This window comes from Coregonus clupeaformis, chromosome 18 (genome assembly GCF_020615455.1).
Source record: "Coregonus clupeaformis isolate EN_2021a chromosome 18, ASM2061545v1, whole genome shotgun sequence".
Classification (NCBI taxonomy): Eukaryota; Metazoa; Chordata; class Actinopteri; order Salmoniformes; family Salmonidae; genus Coregonus; species Coregonus clupeaformis.
Genome location: NC_059209.1, coordinates 6,443,581 through 6,467,584, shown reverse-complemented (window position 1 = coordinate 6,467,584; position 24,004 = coordinate 6,443,581). Strand labels below are relative to the sequence as shown.

The 24,004-nt window shown below is 42.2% G+C and overlaps 1 protein-coding gene across 2 annotated transcripts; it reads right to left on the bottom strand.

Moving 5' to 3' along the window:
• Window positions 1-212: 212 nt before the first annotated feature.
• Window positions 213-22,759, bottom strand: LOC123493067 (REST corepressor 3-like). Of its 2 annotated transcripts, none has more exons than XM_045226765.1 (12): window positions 22,371-22,759; window positions 22,203-22,259; window positions 21,706-21,783; window positions 21,524-21,576; window positions 20,945-21,106; window positions 18,961-19,085; window positions 18,797-18,875; window positions 15,937-16,158; window positions 7,896-7,973; window positions 5,561-5,618; window positions 5,389-5,456; window positions 213-2,049 (listed from the first exon to the last, which is right to left on the bottom strand). In XM_045226765.1, exons 1-12 carry the CDS (start codon window positions 22,492-22,494, stop codon window positions 1,675-1,677), a joined length of 1,479 nt encoding a protein of 492 aa, XP_045082700.1. In that variant the 5' UTR covers window positions 22,495-22,759; the 3' UTR covers window positions 213-1,674. The 2 variants fall into 2 exon arrangements, with proteins under 2 accessions (XP_045082700.1, XP_045082699.1); XM_045226764.1 differs by having other exon boundaries at window positions 5,212-5,456; window positions 22,371-22,756.
• Between the last annotated feature and the right edge of the window lie 1,245 nt (window positions 22,760-24,004).

Sequence of the window (24,004 nt, the reverse complement as noted above, 5' to 3'; positions counted from 1 at the left end):
GAATGGGCAAAAATCCCAGTGGCTAGATGTGCCAAGGTTATAGAGACATACCTCAAGAGACTTGGTGGCTCTACAAAGTACTGACTTTGGGGGGGGTGAATAGTTATACACACAAGTTGTGGTTTTTTGTCTTGTTTGTTTCACCCCAAAAAATATTTTGCATCTTCAAAGTGGTAGGCATGTTGTGTAAATGAAATGATACAAACCCCCCAAAAAATCAATTTTAATTTCAGGTTGTAAGGCAACAAAATAGGAAAAATGCCAAGTGGGGTGAATACTTTCGCAAACTACTAAGTTCTGGCCACATTATTTCCACAGGAAAGGATGAATGATTCAGTGTATATTAGTGGTTTAAAGGTAATTGAAGTTTGTATTTCAACATGTTTAATGTCATGTAACAAGCTTGGTTGAAATCTTGTCACCATGTGAAGTACTGAATTAGCCTATTTCTTCCTCCATTCCTTACCAGTGATTAGGCAAAAGTTGAGAAACGTTCCCAAAGTTCCAGGAATCAGCCAAACAGGATTTCTGGAGAACGTATTCACTTAAGGACATTTTACGGAATCTTGCAACCCCTGAACATGAAGTGGCACTAATTAATTCCAAAACTTGGTAAAAAACATAAAACAAAATGTTACAAATATTTGAATGGATATGTTAAGGACTATGCCACATCTTACACTGGGAATTACTGATGGGCGACCGTTAAAACAAAATCCATAAGCATGGTTTTAGGTATGATCTTGACTGTTTAAAATTAAGCAAACAAATTATTACACAACTGTACAGAAGTCAAACATTTTGTTCTTCAATGAAAATCATTGAAACAATCTAATTCCTGAAAATGTGGCTCACTGACTACAACAATCGATTCACTGACAGTGACATCCTCGTAGCTTCCTATTACATTAAAACAAGTTAATTATATTAACCAGTTCATTTTTTTCAACCAGTTTCTTCCAGTTTAGATAAATTCAATCACGTTAATACAGTTGTCCTAGAAGCGTAAGAGCACTTACACAATGGTTATTATTATTATTATACTGGACATAGGCAAAAATCAGTCTAGAGTCCATAGCACCGAGTAGAAAAATAAATAATGCAGATATAAAAGATAAACGTCTATATTCGCTCAAAGAACAAATATGCGTTACAGCAAATCAAACACATAACAATCCAACTGAAATATGGCAATGCCACCTTTTCACTAGTAGTGGTGTATTGTCCATCATAGTGTCTTCAATATACCTTTTTGTTTATATACCACTTGCACATTTTGCCAGTTTGTAAAATATACATTAACCAGAAGCCAAGAACACTTTCAAACAGGACCAATGCTTCTAGTAAATCTTTAACATCACCAATACATAACATCTAAGCCAGTCTATTACAAAGATGAGTAAAAAAACTAAAACATGATTTCAAATAAATAAAAAACCAAGACCTAACCTAATATACATAAACTTTAAAAACTTCACAACGGTTTTACGTTTCTCATTAATATACATAATCTCCTCATAACAACCAACGATTGACGACCTTCAGGAACACAACGGTCATTGTCAAGAAAAATACAAGCAAACAAACGAGCAAGTAGTTTTTAAAAAAAGAAAGTGAAAAATCCGTGACTAAGCCACCGACTTTTCCATTTTCTTCCTTCGCCATCGCACACACTCAGTGCAGCGCGGAGGAGGACGGCGTCTCCGATGGGATGCCCACCAGGGTGGGGGGTGGCTGGCTGGAGCCTGGGCACCCTGTGGAGGTGGGGGCTGAGGTCAGGGCAAGTGGCCGGGGATTGAGGCGCGGGGGCGGGGGGTTGGAGGGCCGGATGAGTGGGGGGGGCTGGTGGAGCGTGGGCCGGGGCTGGAGGAAGCGGGCCTGCTGCTGGAGAGGGGGCGGCTGCCTGTGGAGGGCCGGGGTGGCCGGCAGAGAGGGCCGTAGGAGCGGGGGCGGCTGGTTGAGCGAAGTTGCCGACGACGTCACCAGGGTCTGGGAGGTTGCCGAGGAAGTGGCAGCGGGAGAAGGGCCTGACGAGGGGGTCACCTGGCCCTGGAAGAGAGAGGCGTGAGTTGGGATTTCGGACCAAAACCGATGGGCAATACATTACAGCATACAGTGGGGAGAATAAGTATTTGATACACTGCCGATTTTGCAGGTTTTCCTATTTACAAAGCATGTAGAGGTCTGTAATTTTTATCATAGGTACACTTCAACTGTGAGAGACGGAATCTAAAACAAAAATCCAAAAAATGACATTGTATGATTTTTAAGTAATTAATTTGCATTTTATTGCATGACATAAGTATTTGATACATCAGAAAAGCAGAACTTAATATTTGGTACAGAAACCTTTGTTCGCAATTACAGAGATCATACGTTTCCTGTAGGTCTTGACCAGGTTTGCACACACTGCAGCAGGGATTTTGGCCCACTCCTCCATACAGACCTTCTCCAGATCCTTCGGGATTCGGGGCTGTCGCTGGGACTTACGGACTTTCAGCTCCCTCCAAAGATTTTCTATTGGGTTCAGGTCTGGAGACTGGCTAGGCCACTCCAGGACCTTGAGATGCTTCTTACGGAGCCACTCCTTAGTTGCCCTGGCTGTGTGTTTCGGGTCATTGTCATGCTGGAAGACCCAGCCACGACCCATCTTCAATGCTCTTACTGAGGAAAGAGGTTGTTGGCCAAGATCTCGCGATACATGGCCCCATCCATCCTCCCCTCAATACGGTGCAGTCGTCCTGTCCCCTTTGCAGAAAAGCATCCCCAAAGAATGATGTTTCCACCTCCATGCTTCACGGTTGGGATGGTGTTCTTGGGGTTGTACTCATCCTTCTTCTTCCTCCAAACACGGCGAGTGGAGTTTAGACCAAAAAGCTCTATTTCTGTCTCATCAGACCACATGACCTTCTCCCATTCCTCCTCTGGATCATCCAGATGGTCATTGGCAAACTTCAGACGGGCCTAGACATGCGCTGGCTTGAGCAGAGGGACCTTGCGTGCGCTGCAGGATTTTAATCCATGACGGCGTAGTGTGTTACTAATGGTTTTCTTTGAGACTGTGGTCCCAGCTCTCTTCAGGTCATTGACCAGGTCCTGCCGTGTAGTTCTGGGCTGATCCCTCACCTTCCTCATGATCATTGATGCCCCACGAGGTGAGATCTTGCATGGAGCCCCAGACCGAGGGTGATTGACCGTCATCTTGAACTTCTTCCATTTTCTAATAATTGCGGCAACAGTTGTTGCCTTCTCACCAAACTGCTTGCCTATTGTCCTGTAGCCCATCCCAGCCTTGTGCAGGTCTACAATTTTATCCCTGATGTCCTTACACAGCTCTCTGGTCTTGGCCATTGTGGAGAGGTTGGAGTCTGTTTAATTGAGTGTGTGGACAGGTGTCTTTTATACAGGTAACGAGTTCAAACAGGTGCAGTTAATACAGGTAATGAGTGGAGAACAGGAGGGCTTCTTAAAGAAAAACTAACAGGTCTGTGAGAGCCGGAATTCTTACTGGTTGGTAGGTGATCAAATACTTATGTAATGCAATAAAATGCAAATTAATTACTTAAAAATGTGATTTTCTGGATTTTTTTTAGATTCCGTCTCTCACAGTTGAAGTGTACCTATGATAAGAATTACAGACCTCTACATGCTTTGTAAGTAGGAAAACCTGCAAAATCGGCAGTGTATCAAATACTTGTTCTCCCCACTGTATATACGGTTGCCTAACCCTCTTCCCGGAGAGCTACCCTCTTGCAGGCTTTCACTGCAACCCTTACCTAGGACAATCCTAGATTCACAGCTGAATCAGTTGTTACAAAAGACATGGAGCAAAAGCCTGCATACCCAGTAAAGTAGCTCTCCAGGAGGAGGGATAGCCACTTGACTGGTCTTGACATTGAATGACATGTTGGAATACCAGATTTAAGATCAATTTAACAAATGTCATTAGCAGTCATAACGGATATCAGGTTATGAAAATAAGCCTGGCACCTGTTGTATTTTGTTTCCTACTTAGCTAATTGACAAGGTAGCCATGAAGGCATATACACTATATATACAAAACTATGTGGACACCCCTTCAAATAGGTGGATTTGGCTATTTCAGCCACACCCATTGCTGACAGGTGTATAAAATCCAGCACACAGCCATGGAGGAGGAATAATGGTCTCGGGCTGTTTTTCATGGTTCGGACTAGGCCCCTTAGTTCCAGTGAAGGGAAATCTTAACGCTACAACATACAATGACATTCTAGATGATTCTGTGCTTCCAACTTTGTGGCAACAGTTTGGGGAAGGCCCTTTCCTATTTCAGCATGACAATGCCCCCGTGCACAAAGTGAGGTCCATACAGAAATGGTTTGTCGAGATCGGTGTGGAAGAACTTGACTAGCCTGCACAGAGCCCTGACCTCAACCCCATCGAACACCTTTGGGATGAATTTGAACGCCGACTGCAAGACAGGCCTAATCGCCTAACATCAGTGCCCGGCCTCACTAATGCTCGTGGCTGAATAGAAGCAAGTCCTCGAAGCAATGGTCCAACATCTAGTGGAAAGCCTTCCCAGAAGAGTGAGGCTGTTATAGCAGCAAAGGGGAGACCAACTCCATATCCATGCCCATGATTTTGGAATGAGATGTTCGACAAGCAGTTGTCCATACTATTGGTCATGTAGTGTATTTGTTTGAAATATTAGTATTACATTATTTTCAATACTGTACAACCAGGTCATCTACCACTGCTTATGATATCTGTTAAATAATACTTAAAGCTACACGTCATGGAAGGAGTAAAAGACCATTAGTTGACATCAACCACATTTAAATATTTCTACAAGTTATCAAGTCAATGGGACATTTGTAGAATAATAAATTACAAGTGTGTATTATACACATGTGAATTGGAAATTGAGTTTTTTGCATATCCCCCCCCAGGGTTAGAATGTCCACATGCAACTAACATTGTTAGGAACTTTGGCACATAATCATAACTGCTTATGACATCTTATGCCCTGCTTATAATGATGTTAAGACACCTTTATGAAGGAATGTAAATGAAACTGCAGTGTTAGAGATTTGTTGGAGCAAACACCTGCATGCAGAGGGGGCTTGTGGGAGGCCAACTCCCAAAACTAACTATAGCGAAATCACAGAAGGGGTTTCTGGGAAGGTTTAATTTGTTTTGTTTGAGGGGAATAAAGGAACGCTCCACCACCTCCTCCTCTTCTTCATCCGTACTCTTCCCAGAAGGGGTGTTGGAGCTGTTCTTCCCCTCCTCGCCAGAGGTGGCAGTGTCACCGTTGGGGGCACCAGTTCCCTGCTCCGCCTCCCACTCCTGCAGCACCTCCTCCAGGTTAAACCGGCGGCGGTAGTTCACAAAGAAGTTCTTTACCTGCCCTACCGTCTTATTACCGATAACGTCGGCAATGGCTTGGAAGTCTTTCCCGTACTTCCGGACACCTGGTGAAACAACAAATATTCTGAAATTGCACGAGGTAAACAGACTGCCGGGCCATGGACAAGAACTTGAGCCAACTACAAGCGCACAAAGAACGTAGGTTTACCTTGAACTGCCAGAAGCTGTTCATCTGTTGTCCAGCGGGCATTAACTTTTTGGTTGCACTAGAACAGACAAAAAATACCTGATATTATACACTGAACAAAAAAATAAGTGCAACATGCAACAATTTCAAAGATTTTACTGAGTTACAGTTCATAAGGAAATCAGTCAATTGAAATAAATAAATTAGGGCCTAATCTATGGATTTCACATGACTGGGAATACAGATATGTATCTGTTGGTCACAGATACCTTAAAAAAAAAGGTATGGGCTTGGATCAGAAAACCAGTCAGTATCTGGTGTGACCACCATTTGCCTCATGCAGCGCGACATCTCCGCATATAGTTGATCAGGCTGTTGAATGTGGCCTGTGGAATGTTGTCCCACTCCTCTTCAATGGATGTGCGAAGTTGCTGGATATTGGCGGGAACTGGAACACGCTGTCGTATACGTCGATCCAGAGCATCCCAAACGTGCTCAATGGGTGACGTCTGGTGAGTATGCAGGTCATGGAAGAACTGGGACATTTTCAGCTTCCAGGAATTGTGTACAGATCTTTGTGACATGGGGCCGTGTATTATCATGCTGAAACATGAAGTGATAGTGGCGGATGAATAGCAAGACAATGGGCCTCAGGATCTCTTCACAGTATCACTGTGCATTCAAATTGAATAGATAAAATGCAGTTGTCCGTAGCTTATGCCTGCCCATACCATAACCACACCGCCACCATGGGGATACTGTTCACAACGTTGACATCAGCAAACCGCTCGCCCACATGACATCCATATATGCTGTCTGCCATCTGCCCGGTATAGTTGAAACTGGGATTCATCCGTGAAGAGCAGACTTTTCCAGTGTGCCGGCGGCCATCGAACGTGAGCATTTCCCCACTGAAGTCAGTTACGACGCTGAACTGCAGTCAGGTCAAGACCCTGGTGAGGACGACAAGTTTCATCAGCTGTCCGGGTGACTGGTCTGACATTCCCGCAGGTGAAGAAGCCAGATGTGGAGGCCCTGGCCTGGCGTGGTTACACAAGGTCTGCGGTTGAGGCCGGTTAGACTTAATGCCAAATTCTCTAAAACGACGTTGGAGGCGGCTTATGATAGAGAAATTAACATGAAATTACCTGGCAACAGCTCTGGTGGACATTCCTGCAGTCAGCATGCCAATTGCACACTCCCTCAATTTGAGACATGTGGCATGGTGCTGTGTTACAACTGCACATTTTAGAGTGGCCTTTTATTGTCCCCAGCACAAGGTGCACCTGTGTAATGATCATGCTGTTTAATAAGCTTCTTGATATACCACAGCTGTCAGGTGGATGGAGTATCTTGGCAAAGGAGAAATGCTCACTAACAGGGATAAAGATAAACTTGTGCACAACATTTGAGGGAAATATGCTTTTTGTGCGTATGAAACATTTCTGGGATCTTCTATTTCAACTCATGTAACATGGGACCAACACTTTACATGTTGCGTTTATATTTTTGTTCAGTGTAGAAGCTAAGTGGCAATAAATGTCAAGACAACAGGTCACTCACTTCATATAAGCAACCATAATAAAGAAACGTCCATAACTAATGACTTAATCTCTTGGTAGAACTTCATTTGTAAGCTCTTACATGCTGACCACATCGCGTGCGCGAGCATTGCAAAATAAATGTACACATACATGTTATTCAATTATTGCACCCACACTGCTCGTGAGCGCCTGCGTGGCCAGGCGCTAAAATAGAACTTGGTTCTATTTGTGACGCTCAATGCGCTGCAAGTCCTGCCTCTCCCATCTCCTCATTGGTTTTTAGGAGCATCTACCCACGTGGGTGATTGAAAGATGAACTGATGTCTACGCTCCAGTCCAGTTGGTTGTGGTAATGCACCATAAAGTTGGTTGCCAACCGCCATATAAAGTCCAAAGAAGAAGAAGAAGACTGAAGGAGGAGAGATTACTAGAAAACAAACTTTTACCGTTTTGTCTGTGGATTAATTGTTGGAGTAGAGGACCATGTGCATTTCAGGTAAAATAACAACCCAATGTTTATATCCCAGGACGAATGAGCTAGCAACAGCAAACCAGCTAGCTAAATTGCCATAAATGTTTAATGCTTTTCAACCTGTCCCGAAATTAATATAATTGGTTCAGAGTTTGTTTTGATATTTCAACCTGCGTGTCCTGATCGCGTCTGGTGTGGGGTGGCAAAATCAACTTGCGCGCAATGGCGGACGCACGAGCGCGTGCGGTCTGGGTAGCATGTTAGTGATGTGTATGTTATGACCACTTATGTCACATTGCTAGGTCCCCTTCTCTCTGAAATCTAAACATTTGGCACATACCTCCGGCAGCCTGAAGTCATCAATGCCCGCTTCCATCCTGTGTTTCAGACCACTGTTCAGTTGCTTTGCATTTTGAACCTGTGGGATAAATTCCTAGTGCCTTCAGAAAGTACTCACATCCCTTTACTTTTTCCACATTTTGTTGTGTTACAGCCTGAATTTAAAATAGATTAAATTGAGATTTTTTGTCATTGGCCTACACACAATACCCCATAATGTCAGTGTAATTATGTTTTTAGAAATGTTTACAAATTAATAAAAAATGAAAAGCTGAGGTGTCTTGAGTCTAAGTATTCAACCCCTTTTATGGCAAGCCTAAATAAGTTCAGGAGTAAAAATGTGCTTACCAAGTGGCATAATAAATTGCAATAAGTGTTTAACATGTTTTTTTAATGACTACCTCAACTCTGTACCCCACACATATACAACTATCTGTAAAGTCCCTCAGTCGAGCAGTGCATTTCAAACATAGATTCAACCACAAAGACCAGGGAGGTTTTCCAATGCTTCGCAAAGAAGGGCACCTATTGGTACATACAAAATAAACAAATAAAAAAGCTGACCTTGAATATCCCTTTGAGCATGGTGAAGTAATTAATTACACTTTGGATGGTGTATCAATACATCCAGTCACTACAAAGATAAATGAGTCCTTCCTAACTCCGTTGCCAGAGAGGAAGGAAACCGCTCAGGGATTTCACCATGAGGCCAATGGTGACTTTAAAACAGTGACAGAGTTGAATGGCTGTGATAGGAGAAAATTGAGGATGGATCAACAACCTTGTAGTTACTCCACAAAACTAACCTAAATGTCAGAGTAAGAAGGAAGCCTGTACAGAAAAAAATATTCAAAAACATGCATCCAGTTTGCAATAAGGCACTAAAGTAAAACTGCAAAAATATTGCCAAATTAACTTTGTTCTGAATACAAAACGCTATGCTTGGGGAAAACACAACACATCACTGAGTACCACACTTCATATTTTCAAGCATGGTGGTGCCTGCATCATGTTATGGGTATGCGTGTCATCGGCAAGGACTCTTTTTTTAGGATAAAAATAAACAGAATAGAGCTAAGTACAAGCAATATCCTAAATGAAATCCTGGTTCAGTCGGCTTTCCAACAGACTGGGAGACAAATTCACCTTTCAGCAGGACAATAACCTAAAATACAAAGCCAAATATACCCTGGAGTTGCTTACCAAGACGACATTGAATGTTCCTGTGTGGTCTAGTTACAGTTTTGACTTAAATCGGCTTGAAAATCTATGGCAAGACTTGAAAATGCCTCTCTAGCAATGTTCAACTACCAACTTGACAGAGCTTGAGGAATTTTAAAAAGAATGTGCAAATATTGTACAATCCAGGTGTGCAAAGGTCTTGGACTAACCCAGAAAGACTCACAGCTTTAATCTCTGCCAAAGGTGATTCGAACATGTATTGACTCAGGGGGTTGAATACATGTATTCAAGATAGAATTTATGAAGAATAAAACACTAACATTCGTAAAAAATTATTCTTCCACCTTGACATGAGTACTTTGTGTAAATCATTGACAAACTGACAAATCCATTTTAATCCCACCTTGTAACACAAAATATGGAAAAAGTCAAGGGGTGTGAATACTTTTTTAAGGCACCTATGCATATGCTTAGAACAACACAATGCACTAAGTAGTGCTGATCCACTAAATGACCAAAAGTATGTGGACACTTTCTCAAACATCTCATTCCAAAATAATGGGCATTAATATGGAGTTGGTCCCGCCTTTGCTGCTATTACAGCCTCCACTCTTCTGGGAAGGCTTTCAACTAGATGTTGGAACATTGCTGCGGGGACTGGCTTCTATTCAGCCACGAGAGCATTAGTGAGGTCGGGCACTGATGTTGGGCGATTAGGCCTGGCTTGCAGTCGGCGTTCCAATTCATCCTAAAGATGTTCGATGGGCTCTGTGTAGGCCAGTCAAGTTCTTCCACACCGATCTCAACAAAGCATTTCTGTATGGACCTCGCTTTGTGCACGGGGGCATTGTCATGGAAAGGGCCTTCCCCAAACTGTTGCCACAAAGTTGGAAGCACAGAATCATCTAGAATGTCATTGTATTGTTAAGATTTCCCTTCACTGGAACTAAGGGGCCTAGCTCGAACCATGAAAAACAACCCCAGACCATTACAGTTGGCACTATGCATTGGGGCAGGTAGCGTTCTCCTGGCATCCGCCAAACCCAGATTCGTCCATCGGACTGCCAGATGGTGAGGCGTGATTAATCACTCAGGAGAACGCGTTTCCACTGCTCCAGAGACCAATGGCGGCAAGCTTTACACCACTCCAGCCGACGCTTGGCATTGCGCATGGTGATCTTAGGCTTGTGTGTGGCTGCTCGGCCATGGAAACACATTTCTTGAAGGTCCCGACGAATAGTTATTGTGCTGACGTTGCTTCCAGAGGAAGTTTGGAAAACAGTAGTGAGTGTTGCAACCGAGGACAGACGATTTTTACACGCTATGCGTTTCAGCACTCGGCGGTCCCATTCTGTGAGCTTGTGTGGCCTACCATTTCGCGGCTGAGCCGTTGTTGCTCCTAGACGTTTCCACTTCACAATAACAGCACTTACAGTTGACCAGGGCAGCTCTAGCAGGGTACTTGTTGGAAAGGTGGTATCCTATGACGGTGCCATGTTGAAAGTCACTGAGCTCTACGGTAAGGCCATTCTACAGCCAATGTTTGTCTATGGCGATTGCATGGCTGTGTGCTCGATTTTATGCACCGGTCAGCAATAGGTGTGGCTGAAATAGTCGAATCCACTAATTTGAAGGGGTGTCCACATACTTTTGTGTGTATATACACTACCGTTCAAAAGTTTGGGGTCACTTAGAAATGTCCTTGTTTTCCATGAAAACATACATGAAATGAGTTTGAATAGGAAATATACCAAAATGCATAGGAAATGTAGTCATTGACAAGGTTAGAAATAATTATTTTTAATTGACATAATAATTGTGTCCTTCAAACTTTGCTTTCGTCAAAGAATCCTCCATTTGCAGCAATTACAGCCTTGCAGACCTTTGGCATTCTTGTTGTCAATTTGTTGAGGTAATCTGAAGAGATTTCACCCCATGCTTCCTGAAGCACCTCCCACAAGTTGGGTTGGCTTGATGGGCACTTCTTACGTACCATACGGTCAAACTGCTCCCACAACAGCTCAATAGGGTTGAGATCCGGTGACTGTGCTGGCCACTCCATTATAGACAGAATACCAGCTGACTGCTTCTTCCCCAAATAGTTCTTACATATTTTGGAGCTGTGCTTTGGGTCATTGTCCTGTAGTAGGAGGAAATTGGCTCCAATCAAGCGCCATCCACAGGGTATGGCATGGCGTTACAAAATGGAGTGAAAGCATTACCCTGTACAAATCTCCCACTTTACCACCACCAAAGCACCCCCAGACCATCACATTGCCTCCACCATGCTTGACAGATGGCATCAACCACTCCTCCAGCATCTTTTCATTTGGTCTACGTCTCACAAATGTTCTTCTTTGTGATCCGAACACCTCAAACTTCGAATTGTCTGTCCATAACACTTTTTTCCAATCTTCCTCTGTCCAGTGTCTGTGTTATTTTGCCCATCTTTTCTTTTTATTGGCCAGTCTGAGATAAGACTTTTTCTTTGCAACTCTGCCTAGAAGGTCAGCATCCCGGAGTCGCCTCTTCACTGTTGAAGTTGAGACTGGTGTTTTGCGGGTACTATTTAATGACGCTGCCAGTTGAGGACCTGTGAGGCGCCTGTTTCTCAAACTAGACACTAATGTATTTGTCCTCTTACTCAGTTGTACACCAGGGCCTTCCACTCCTCTTTCTATTCTGGTTAGAGACAGTTTGCGCTGTTCTGTGAAGGGAGTAGTACACAGCGTTGTACGAGATCTTCAGTTTCTTGGCAATTTCTCACATGGAATAGCCTTCATTTCTCAGAACAAGAATAGACTGACGAGTTAGCCTTTAATCGAACCCACAATTGCTGTTGCTCCAGATACTCAACTAGTCTCAAGAAGGCCAGTTTTATTGCCTCTTTAATCAGCACAACAGTTTTCAGCTGTGCTAACATAATTGCAAAAGGGTTTTCTAATGATCAATTAGCCTTTTAAAATGGTGAACTTAGATTAGCAAACACAATGTGCCATTGGAACACAGGACTGATGGTTGCTGATAATGGGCCTCTGTACGCCTATGTAGATATTCCATAAAAAATCAGCCGTTTCCAGCTACAATAGCCATTTCAAACATTAACAATGTCTACACTGTATTTCTGATCAATTTGATGTAATTTTAATGGACAAAAACATTTGCTTTTCTTTCGAAAACAAGGAAATTTAAGTGACCCCAAACATTTGAACGGTGGTAGTGTGTGTGTATGTATGTATATATATACACATATATATACATACATATACAGTGAGGGAAAAAAGTATTTGATCCGCTGTTGATTTTGTACGTTTGCCCACTGACAAAGAAATGATCAGTCTATAATTTTAATGGTAGGTTTATTTGAACAGTGAGAGACAGAATAACAACAAAATAATCCAGAAAAACACATGTCAAAAATGTTATAAATTGATTTGCATTTTAATGAGGGAAATAAGTATTTGACCCCTCTGCAAAACATGACTTAGTACTTGGTGGCAAAACCCTTGTTGGCAATCACAGAGGTCAGACGTTTCTTGTAGTTGGCCACCAGGTTTGCACACATCTCAGGAGGGATTTTGTCCCACTCCTCTTTGCAGATCTTCTCCAAGTCATTAAGGTTTCGAGGCTGACGTTTGGCAACTCGAACCTTCAGCTCCCTCCACAGATTTTCTATGGGATTAAGGTCTGGAGACTGGCTAGGCCACTCCATGACCTTTAATGTGTTTCTTCTTGAGACACTCCTTTGTTGCCTTGGCTGTGTGTTTTGGGTCATTGTCATGCTGGAATACCCATCCACGACCCATTTTCAATGCCCTGGCTGAGGGAAGGAGGTTCTCACCCAAGATTTGACGGTACATGGCCCCGTCCATCGTCCCTTTGATGCGGTGAAGTTGTCCTGTCCCCTTAGCAGAAAAACACCCCCAAAGCATAATGTTTCCACCTCCATGTTTGACGGTGGGGATGGTGTTCTTGGGGTCATAGGCAGCATTCCTCCTCCTCCAAACACGGCGAGTTGAGTTCATGCAAAAGAGCTTGATTTTGGTCTCATCTGACCACAACACTTTCACCCAGTTCTCCTCTGAATCATTCAGATGTTCATTGTCAAACTTCAAACGGGCATGTATATGTGCTTTCTTGAGCAGGGGGACCTTGCGTGCGCTGCAGGATTTCAGTCCTTCACGGCGTAGTGTGTTACCAATTGTTTTCTTGGTGACTATGGTCCCAGCTGCCTTGAGATTATTGACAAGATCCTTCTGTGTAGTTCTGGGCTGATTCCTCACCGTTCTCATGATCATTGCAACTCCACGAGGTGAGAACTTGCATGGAGCCCCAAGCCGTGGGAGTTTGACAGTTCTTTTGTGTTTCTTCCATTTGCGAATAATCGCACCAACTGTTGTCACCTTCTCATCAAGCTGCTTGGCGATGGTTTTGTAGCCCATTCCAGCCTTGTGTAGGTCTACAATCTTGTCCCTGACATCCTTGGAGAGCTCTTTGGTCTTGGCCATGGTGGAGAGTTTGGAATCTGATTGATTGATTGCTTCTGTGGACAGGTGTCTTTTATACAGGTAACAAGCTGAGATTAGGAGCACTCCCTTTAAGAGTGGCAAGGTGCTCCATCATGCTGGAAAAGGCATTGTTCGTCACCAAACTGTTCTTGGATGGTGTGCTCCTAATCTCAGCTCGTTACCTGTATAAAAGACACCTGGGAGCCAGAAATCTTTCTGATTGAGAGGGTGTCAAATACTTATTTCCCTCATTAAAATGCAAATCAATTTATAAAATTTTTGACATACGTTTTCTGGATTTTTGTTGTTGTTATTCTGTCTCTCACTGTTCAAATAAACCTACCATAAAAATTATAGACTGATAATTTCTTTGTCAGTGGGCAAACGTACAAAATCAGCAGGGGATCAAATACTTTTTTCCCTCACTGTATACATACACATATATACATTTTACATTTACATTTTAGTCATTTAGCAGACGCTCTTATCCAGAGCGACTTACAGTTAGTGAATACATATTATTATTATTTATTTTTTCATACTGGTCCCCCGTGGGAATCGAACCCACAACCCTGCCATGCTCTATCAACTGAGCTACATCCCTGCCGGCCATTCCCTCCCCTACCCTGGACAACGCTAGGCCAATTGTGCGCTGCCCATGAGTCTCCCGGTCGCGGCCGGCTGTGACAGAGCCTGGATTCGAACCAGAATCCTGTTTCCATTGATCATCCTTGAGATGTTTCTACATATACATACATATATACAGTCGTGGTCAAAAGTTTTGAGAATGACACAAGTATAGGTCTTCACAAAGTTTGCTGCTTCAGTGTTTTTAGAGTTTTTTGTCAGATGTTACTATGGTATACTGAAGTATAATTACAAGAATTCCATAAGTGTCAAAGGCTTTTATTGACAATTACATTAAGTTTATGCAAAGAGTCAATATTTGCAGTGTTGACCCTTCTTTTTCCAAGACCTCTGCAATCCGCCCTGGCATGCTGTCAATTAACTTCTGGGCCACATCCTGACTGAAGGCAGCCCATTCTTGCATAATCAATGCTTGGAGTTTGTCAGAATTTGTGGGTTTTTGTTTGTCCACCCGCCTCTTGAGGATTGACCACAAGTTCTCAATGGGATTAAGGTCTGGGGAGTTTCCTGGCCATGGACCCAAAATTTCGATGTTTTGTTCCCCGAGCCACTTATCCTCATCAGTCTACACACAATACCCCATAATTACTAAGCGAAAACAGGTTTTTAGAATTTTTTGCAAATGTATTAAAAATAAAAAACAAATACCTTATTTACATAATTATTCAGACCCTTTGTTATGAGACTCGAAAATTTAGCTCAGGTGAATCCTGTTTCCATTGATCATCCTTGAGATGTTTCTACAACTTGATTGGAGTCCACCTGTGGTGAGTCCACCTGTGGTAAATCCAATTGATTTGACATGATTTGGAAAGGCACACACCAGTCTATAAAAGGTCCCTCAGTTGACAGTGCATGTCAGAGCAAAAGCCATGAGGTCGAAGGAATTGTCTGTAGAGCTCCGAGACAGGATTGTGTTGAGGCACAGATCTGGGGAACGGGTACCAAAAAAGATCTGCAGCATTGAAGGTCCCCAAGAACACAGTGGCCTCCATCATTCTTAAATGGAAGTAGTTTGGAACTGCTAAGACTCTGAATGTCCTTTAGTGGCCCAGCCAGATCTCGGACTTGAACCTGATCGAACATCTCTGGATACAGGTGTGCCAAGCTTGTAGCGTCATACCTAAGAAGACTCGAGGCTGTAATCACTGCCAAAGGTGCTTCAACAAAGTACTGAGTATAGGGTCTGAATACTTATGTAATTATGATATTTCATTTAATTTTTATACATTTGCAAAAATCTCTAAAAAACAGTTTTTGCTTTGTCATTATGGGGTATTGTGTGTAGATTGATGAGGGGAAAAAACGATTTAATCCATTTTAGGATAAGGCTGTCACGTAACAAAATGTGGAAAGAATCAAAGGATATGAATACTTTCCGAATGCACTTGTATGTATGTATGTATGTATGTATGTATGTAAATTATATATAGTGTATTTATCTTTTACTTTCAGGATACAACCAAAGATTCTCAAGCACTAAGGCGAAGGTAGCCTAGCGGATAAGAGTGTTTGGCCAGTTACCGAAAGGTCGCTGGTTCAAATCCCTGTGCAGACTAGGTGAAAATATGTGCCTTGAGCAAGGCACTTAACCTTAATTGCTCCTATAAGTCGCTCGGGATAAGAGCGTCTGCTAAATGACTAAAATGTACTGTGAAAAAGCCTCAACTCAAGCACCTTGAGGACCCAGGTTGCCCTGCTCACCTGTCTTTTGAGGCCCACCAGCTCCATATCCAGCTGCCGAAGGACAGTGTTGGCAGCGCTGGAGCTGCATGACACTGCCACCACATCCTCCTGGGTCAGGTACATGCCCTTGGGCGGCCGACACTTGGAACGCTGCGAGTGGTGCCGGTGCATGAGCGTCAGGTGCTCCCGTCGGCCGAGCCCAATCTTGGAGGAGCTCAGGGGCTGGGGCTCCGTGTGGCTCTGGAGAGGCACGGGTAAACTTTCTATTAGCTGTCATAACTGTTCGTAACATCTATTGTGTCATTGTTAGGACATCACTTTTGTTGGACTAATGACAGCTGGAGGTGCCAGAAAATAAGCAGAAGGAGAAAAATAAAAAGTTTTTGTCAAATTCATCCAAAGTCGACGAGGCGGTCATAACAATGTTTTAAGAGGTATAATAAAATGGTAACGATGCACACTGCTGTTCATGCTCCCAAGTGATTTTATTGATACATTTCAACCCTTCATCAGGCATCCATGAAAAATCACCTTGGAGCATGAACAGCAGTGTGGCGTTTTCCTTTTAATTGTTCATGAGTTCACCTATAACTCCAGCACCTGCAAAGAAGTACCTGGCTGTGCGTATGTTCTGAAGCTTTTGCACGTTATAAGAAGTGTCATATTAAAGTGAGACTCAGCGATATGACGTTGCCACAAGCAGCACCACTGATATTCAGATGAGCGCAATGCAAAACTTTGCTCTCACAGTCCCAGAGTATCTGCACATGTGCCTGGTAGAGTCAAAATGGAGCCGAACTCGCCCCGCGCCGGCCACATCAATTCTGAGCCCCACCCGATATCAAGACAGATTTTCTCTGCAACCCGACCCACCAGCATAGAATTGTTCCAAGAGCCGATCTGTGACCCGCCAAATAACAATTTAAAAAAAATTATGACCAGAGTATTAGGCTATTTCCCTTCCCTGCATGAAAGAATTTGTCTGCATGTCTATTCAACATTTGAATAAAAGGAAACCATGCCATGAATTAAGAATGATAGACTTATCTTATTTTCATAATGCGATGCGGCGCACATTGACAATTAAAATCGCTTTGAAAAAAGCCTTCTAATTAGCCTTCTTACCTAATGAAAGCCTATAACGACATAACAAAACAATACTTTTACATGCAATATTGTTAAGTTAATCAAATAGTTTAATTGAAACTTAAATAAACAACTCCCAGAATCGAAAAAGCTATAGGATGCAAAAAGCTTACATTTATTTAGTAGGTTTAGACTTTATATAGCCTGCGTATGGTCTAAATTAACAAAAGCTTGAATTCATGTAATAATTCATTGATAATTAACGGAATTATCGTAAACGAATACCTGCTTGCACTTTTGCAGGCTGTGTATCTATATACTGGGTTGTTGTCCTCCTTGTGGTCCTCTGTAGCTCAGCTGGTAGAGCACGGCGCTTGTAACGCCAAGGTAGTGGGTTCGATCGCCGGGACCACCCATACACAAAAATGCATGCACGCATGACTGTAAGTCGCTTCGGATAAAAGCGTCTGCTAAATGGCATATTTATTTTGTCCCCAATGACTACAAAATCCTTCCAAACCGGGGATTTCACTCACGGAGCACCTGTTTCCACGATGGTGCAATCCACCATCATAACCTTTCTTTCTATTTCTCCTGTTACGTTAGCCATTTTTGCGTGAGCTAGGAGTCAGGGGAAATAAACTTGCCAACGTATTGCCGCGTTGCAGAAGGAAACGTAAGCTCTGCACGTGGACAAATTAGGAACGTTTCAGCACCACACAAATAATGGACAGTTCCCTGCTCCACTCTCGCTGCCTGGCTGGTAGCCTAGGCTATGTATGCCTCACTGCTCACATAATGGAATTCGCAACAATTCAACAATCTCCTGGGTTTGTAAAATAAATCTTGATTTAAAACGTCTGACCTGCAATATAATTGTTCAGAACCGCGATCCGACCCACGGGTTGAAATAACGTTTTCATTCCACCCGCCAGCTGATTCTTTTGTGGGTCAACCGTGGGTATCCAACCCGATGCAGGACTCCAGTGCATGGGTGCGCTTCCCACTGCTACAACGTGATAGCTATGGAACCAAAACTGTGTACAAGTTTAGCCTCGTGCTTCAAACGCTCTTAGTTGTTGCGGAAATCGGCCCTATGTTGCGGTTTACTTTATGCATCGTTTACTGTACCTTTTAAGTGTGACCTTTGTTACTAACCCAATAACTAGCCTACGGATATTGTTGCACTCGCTTTGTCTAGTGGTCCTAGGCCTAGTTACATGGTCTGTAACCTGAATGTGTGCATTTGTGAGAAATCAGCATTTGAGGACCATGTTGGATGCACATGTGCCCAAGGACACTGCAATCTTACCTTGGTCCAGGGCCAGCTCTGTCTCTCTTGACCTCTTGGTCATCCAAGTGGATTATTATTTGTTCAGATGGTGATGAAAGTAAATGTATACAAAAAGGAAACCACAAACAGGCATGACTAAACTAAAGATTCAAAACCAAACGAAAGGCCTCATGGCCAACAAACCTACTAGCAGCCTCACAGCTTGCAAGCTGGGACACTGACTGATGATCACCCTAATTGTCAGCACCTGATTTGCTTATCAAGCAGGCTCAACACCTGGATAAGACTGCTGTCACCTGGGGATGGAGTGTGGAGGTGTATCCTGGATAGTGTGTTTGTCTACTGTATGTCCTAACATTAACCTTCCCCCCACATCATAACTCTACTGCTCATTGTAAGTGAATGCTGGTCACTGATTAAAAGTGTATCCGCTATTACTTTTTGATCTATCCCAACTGACATTCCATCAGTTTAAATTCTAAAGTTTAGATAACGTACCTCTTTTTTCGTCTCCTTGGTGGGGTCATAATCGCTATCGTTTGCTTCGATGGGGTTGGCCTCCTCCATTTCTTCATCACTAATGTCAAGAAAAGCCAATCATTATTGGACTCCGACCACTTGGAATTCACCGACAGTAGTAAAAGCTGAGCTACAACTCTTACCTTTCATCTTGGGCATTTCGGTTTGCTAGCTTTCTGGCCTGGCGGTCCATCAGGCTGGTTCTGGACCGGGTCTTCTTCCAGGAGTAGTAATACTTCACAAGACTGGATATGGATTTGTCTGGTAACTACAACAGATGAGAAAATGGTACCAAATGACCGTTTATACTTACATTAAAGCTGGGATTCAATCAAAGGAGCGTTGTCGAAGGCGCACAATGCGCCTTTTAAAGGCAATCACCCCAACGTTCGCAGAGATTGCATTCAAGGTGAATGCGGATGTTGGCTCAAGTGTAAATTACCTTAAAGTCAACTGCAATATTCATCCAGACTGCTGTGTACACTACTGGTCAAAAGTTTTAGAACACCTACTCATTCAAGGGTTTTTCTTTATTTTTACTATTTTCTACATTGTAGAATAATAGTGAAGACATCAAAACTATGAAATAACACATATGGAATCATGTAGTAACCAAAAAAGTGTTAAACAAATCAAAATATATTTTATATTTGAGATTCTTCAAATAGCCACCCTTTGCCTTGATGACAGCTTTGCACACTCTTGGCATTCTCTCAACCAGCTTCACCTGGAATGCTTTTCCAACTGTCTTGAAGGAGTTCCCACATATGCTGAGTACTTGTTGGCTGCTTTTCCTTCACTCTGCAGTCCGACTCATCCCAAACCATCTAAATTGGGTTGAGGTCGGGGGATTGTGGAGGCAAGGTCATCTGATGCAGCACTTCATCACTCTCCTTCTTGGTAAAATAGCCCATACACAGCCTGGAGGTGTGTTTGGTCCTTGTCCTGTTGAAAAACAAATTAAAGTCCCACTAAGCCCAAACCAGATGGGATGGCATATCGCTGCAGAATGCTGTTGTAGCCATGCTGGTTAAATGTGCCTTGAACTCTAAATAAATCACAGACAGTGTCGCCAGCAAAGCACCCCCACACCACAACACCTCCTCCTCCATGCTTTACAGTGGGAAATACACATGCAGAGATCATCGGTTCACCCACACCGCGTCTCACAAAGACACGGTAGTTGGAACCAAAAATCTCAAATTTGGACTCCAGACCAAAGGACAAATTTCCACCGGTCTAATGTCCATTGCTTGTGTTTCTTGGCCCAAGCAAGTCTCTTCTTCTTATTGGTGTCCTTTAGTAGTGGTTTCTTTGCAGCAATTCGACCATGAAGGCCTGATTCACACAGTCTCCTCTGAACAGTTGATGTTGAGATGTGTCTTTTACTTGAACTCTGTGAAGCATTTATTTGGGCTGCAATTTCTGAGGCTGGTGTAACTCTAATGAACTTATCCTCTGCAGCAGAGATAACTCTGGGTCTTCCATTCCTGTGGCGGTCCTCATGAGAGCCAGTTTCATCATAGCGCTTGATGGTTTTTGCGACTGCACTTGAAGAAACTTTCAAAGTTCTTGAAATGTTCTGTATTGACTGACCTTCATGTCTTCAAGTAATAATGGGCTGTTGTTTCTCTTTGCTTATTTGAGCTGTTCTTGCCATATTATGGACTATAATATGGCTATCTTCTGTATACCCCCCACCTTGTCACAACACAACTGATTGGCTCAAACACATTAAGAAGGAAAGAAATTCCACAAATTAACTTTTAAGAAGGCAAACCTGTTAATTGAAATGCATTCCAGGTTACTACCCCATGAAGCTGGTTGAGAGAATGCCAAGGGTGTGCAAAGCTGTCATCAAGGCAAAGGGTGGCTTTTTGAAGAATCTCAAATATAAAATATATTTTGATTTGTTTATCACTTTTCTGGTTACTACATGATTCCATATGTGTTATTTCATAGTTTTGATGTCTTCACTATTATTCTACAATGTAGTAAATAGTAAAAATAAAGAAAAACCCTTGAATGAGTAGGTGTTCTAAAACTTTTGACCGGTAGTGTATGTTTGTATGAACAGTACACAGACACACATTCAAGTAAAATAAACTGTATATTAATGTATGTTACCATTTGTTGAATCCTGTGGAAGCTTTTTCCGTGGAAGCTGAAGGCTTGTTCGAACAGCACCTTATCCTCCACGGTCCACTCGTCGGGGAAGGGGGTAAAGTTGGGCAGGTCTGCCAGGGACTTCTCAATGTTGTGCTTGTGCCAGAACAGCATGCCCAATGCCTGTGGGGGACAGCAATGAGTGGAGTCCACTGAGAATGGACACCAGGCAGGTCTATGGGGCTTCACTGAGCCAGTAATGCTTGAGCAACAGAACTAGAATAGGTAGAGTAGGTATTCCCCTAAATAACATTTGAATATGTTATTTTTAAGTATGTCGTGGTAGTTTATTAATACATTGTGGGTCAAATTTACTGAGCTTTCACACCGGTGTAAATTTTAGGCCTGTCCGGGGGGATTGGAAAATGTAATATGAATGTTAAAATTGGGAATATGCTTCAATAGGGTTAAAACAATGGAAATTCTGTTTAAAGTTTTTCATATGATTTTGAAAAATAAGGTGGATTCTCTGCATTGGTGAAAAAGCTTAGTAAATGTGGCCCTATGTACTTGCCTAATAATCCTAAACAGCAGACATACCTGCTCAACATTATATCCATGCTTCTCTTTTGCAATGGCAATATATTCATCCACTGTGGAGAAAAATCATAGTTTAATTAAACTACTTAAGAAATAGTTAAAAAATATTATAAATATTTTTGTAAAATCTAGTTTTGGTTGCCTTTAGAAATAAGATGCTTGTGAAAACCAAACTGACTTACATTTTGGGTCGACAATGGTGTGGTATGGAGACCACACCAACATACCCCCACTATCTTTTTCACTGTACTTGGTAGAACCTACAGAAAAATATATAATACATAATTAGAAAAAACACATCATTTTCTTATAGTGTTATTTCATGTCATTTTAACAGCCTAATTAAAGCAATACATGCAGGACTAAAGAGACTGCTTTATTGTTGTTAAAATATTGTTTAGATAGCAACAAAAAGCCAATTCAGTTGAAGGAAACCAATAGTAGCCTACGGTGGGCAAGTATAGCCTCGGAATAGAAATGTGTTTCAAAACGCTTCTATAGACCAAACATCGAAAACATCTTTCAATGGGCCATAATTCTCTACACATCTGGCTCAATTCTCAAATAAAAGCCTACTGACTATGCGTTGTAAAGTAAGAAGGTTAATGTAAATGTTCTGTCATAACCTATACCGAGGCTACCACCAGAATACAGTCAGTTAGATCCAGCATAACCTTACCAGGATCAAATTCTGGTATATTGGCTTGATAATCGGATCCCACACGCATTCCGACATCTGCAATAAGGAAAAATGTGTATAACACATTAATACACACATTTTTTTTCTGTTTTTCGCGTTCAAAATAATACATAGTGTGACATGCAAAACGGGTGTTCGAGGCTATACCGTGCTCGTCGTCACTGCCACTCTCATCAGAAAAATGTCCATTCGATGCATTTGAAGGGCTTTTTGTTCCGTTTGAGCGTCCCTTTCCTAGATACTCCGACCCTTTATCCATCATTCCAGGCATTTTTACGTATCTTTGTGGGTTCTCCTTGGGAGAATACCTAATAAAACCATGCAATGTATATTTTTTCACAGCCTGTCTTTTTCAATAACTCCCACAGCTACGCAGCTGTGTGACACTGTGCCATAGTCCAGTATTAATCCACCATTTTTTGTATATTACGGTTTTACGCAGATATATTTAAAATGATTTTCCCAAGCCTGTTCCTGAGTCTGATATTGTTAGTTTTTACTGTAATTCATGACTTGTATCTGTTCAGACATGCAGTAATTGAATATTCAAAATCAGAAGGAACTAATTCGTCTAGCGGAAGGACTTTTACGCACTTGGTTATATGAAGCCAAACTGCGGCTCTGCGTGCGCGGGTGAAAATGGAGTTGTTTACAGTCACGCTCGGTAGACGAATAGGCTACAACAATAATATAATTTGTTACAATTTCTTACACATAATATATGATACGTCTGTTTTGGATACATTGGATGCGTTTTGTAAACCCAATATAGAACATGAGGCTCTTTTTGAAAGCCTTTATTCACAGAAGCGTCAACACAGCATTTTTGTACATTTCAACGTAGGCTATTTTTGACTTGAATGTTTTGCAAATATAAACAACTCTACGTTTGCAATTATGGCCCCATAGTAGGCTAATGAGAAGTAGAGGAATATAGCCCAACTGTACGAAATAAAAAGCGAAATAAAATAACCAGTCGTTTGGGTAGCCTCTTTTTATTCTGAATACTGTCGTTGGTTTGCCAGCAGATGGAGACAAAAGACAACTAGCCTATTTCGAGAGATCCCACAATTAATTGTTCATTTGGTTTTCGAATGTAACTTGTTGATTTGGAAGTATAGGCCTATTAACTGTTTACTAGGCCTATGTAACCTACTTATGTCCGTGTGAGTGATGAGCTGTGACTTTGAGAGAGTTTGGAGATGGTTTTGACCATTTAGGTATCCAAAATGGGTATAAGGGCCTAATTAACTGAACATGTCAGTAGGCTATCCCTCCCAATCCACACTGGTAGACCTCATTCCGTTATCCCTTGCCCAGTCTATGAACTAAACTATGGATGCAATGGTTGGTATAAAACACAAAGACCTTTAAATGGTCTAAAGGAGGCAAACTGGATATGAATATAGATACGAATATGGATAAAGAATTATGAAATGTCTATTTTTTTCAACTTATTAGGCAGGCCACTGTAGTGTACCAAATATGAGCTGCATTTCGGTACAAAACGGTCTCGCTCACATGTCAATTACTGTAATGTAGGCTTACATCTATTCAATGGCAAAAACATATTTTCTTCCGGGGGGATAAGTGCACTATACCACCCTTGCCATAAGGGTGCAGACCTCTTGGCAGAGGTCTTAGTACAATCACATACAGATAAACTGTTTACCCAAGATCAGGGGTCTTTTGTCACATAACATAATATTTTATGGGTTTTTTCGTCACGATACCTACGCTACAACTCTCTTCAATCTGAATAAGCCCTACAGAATGAGATA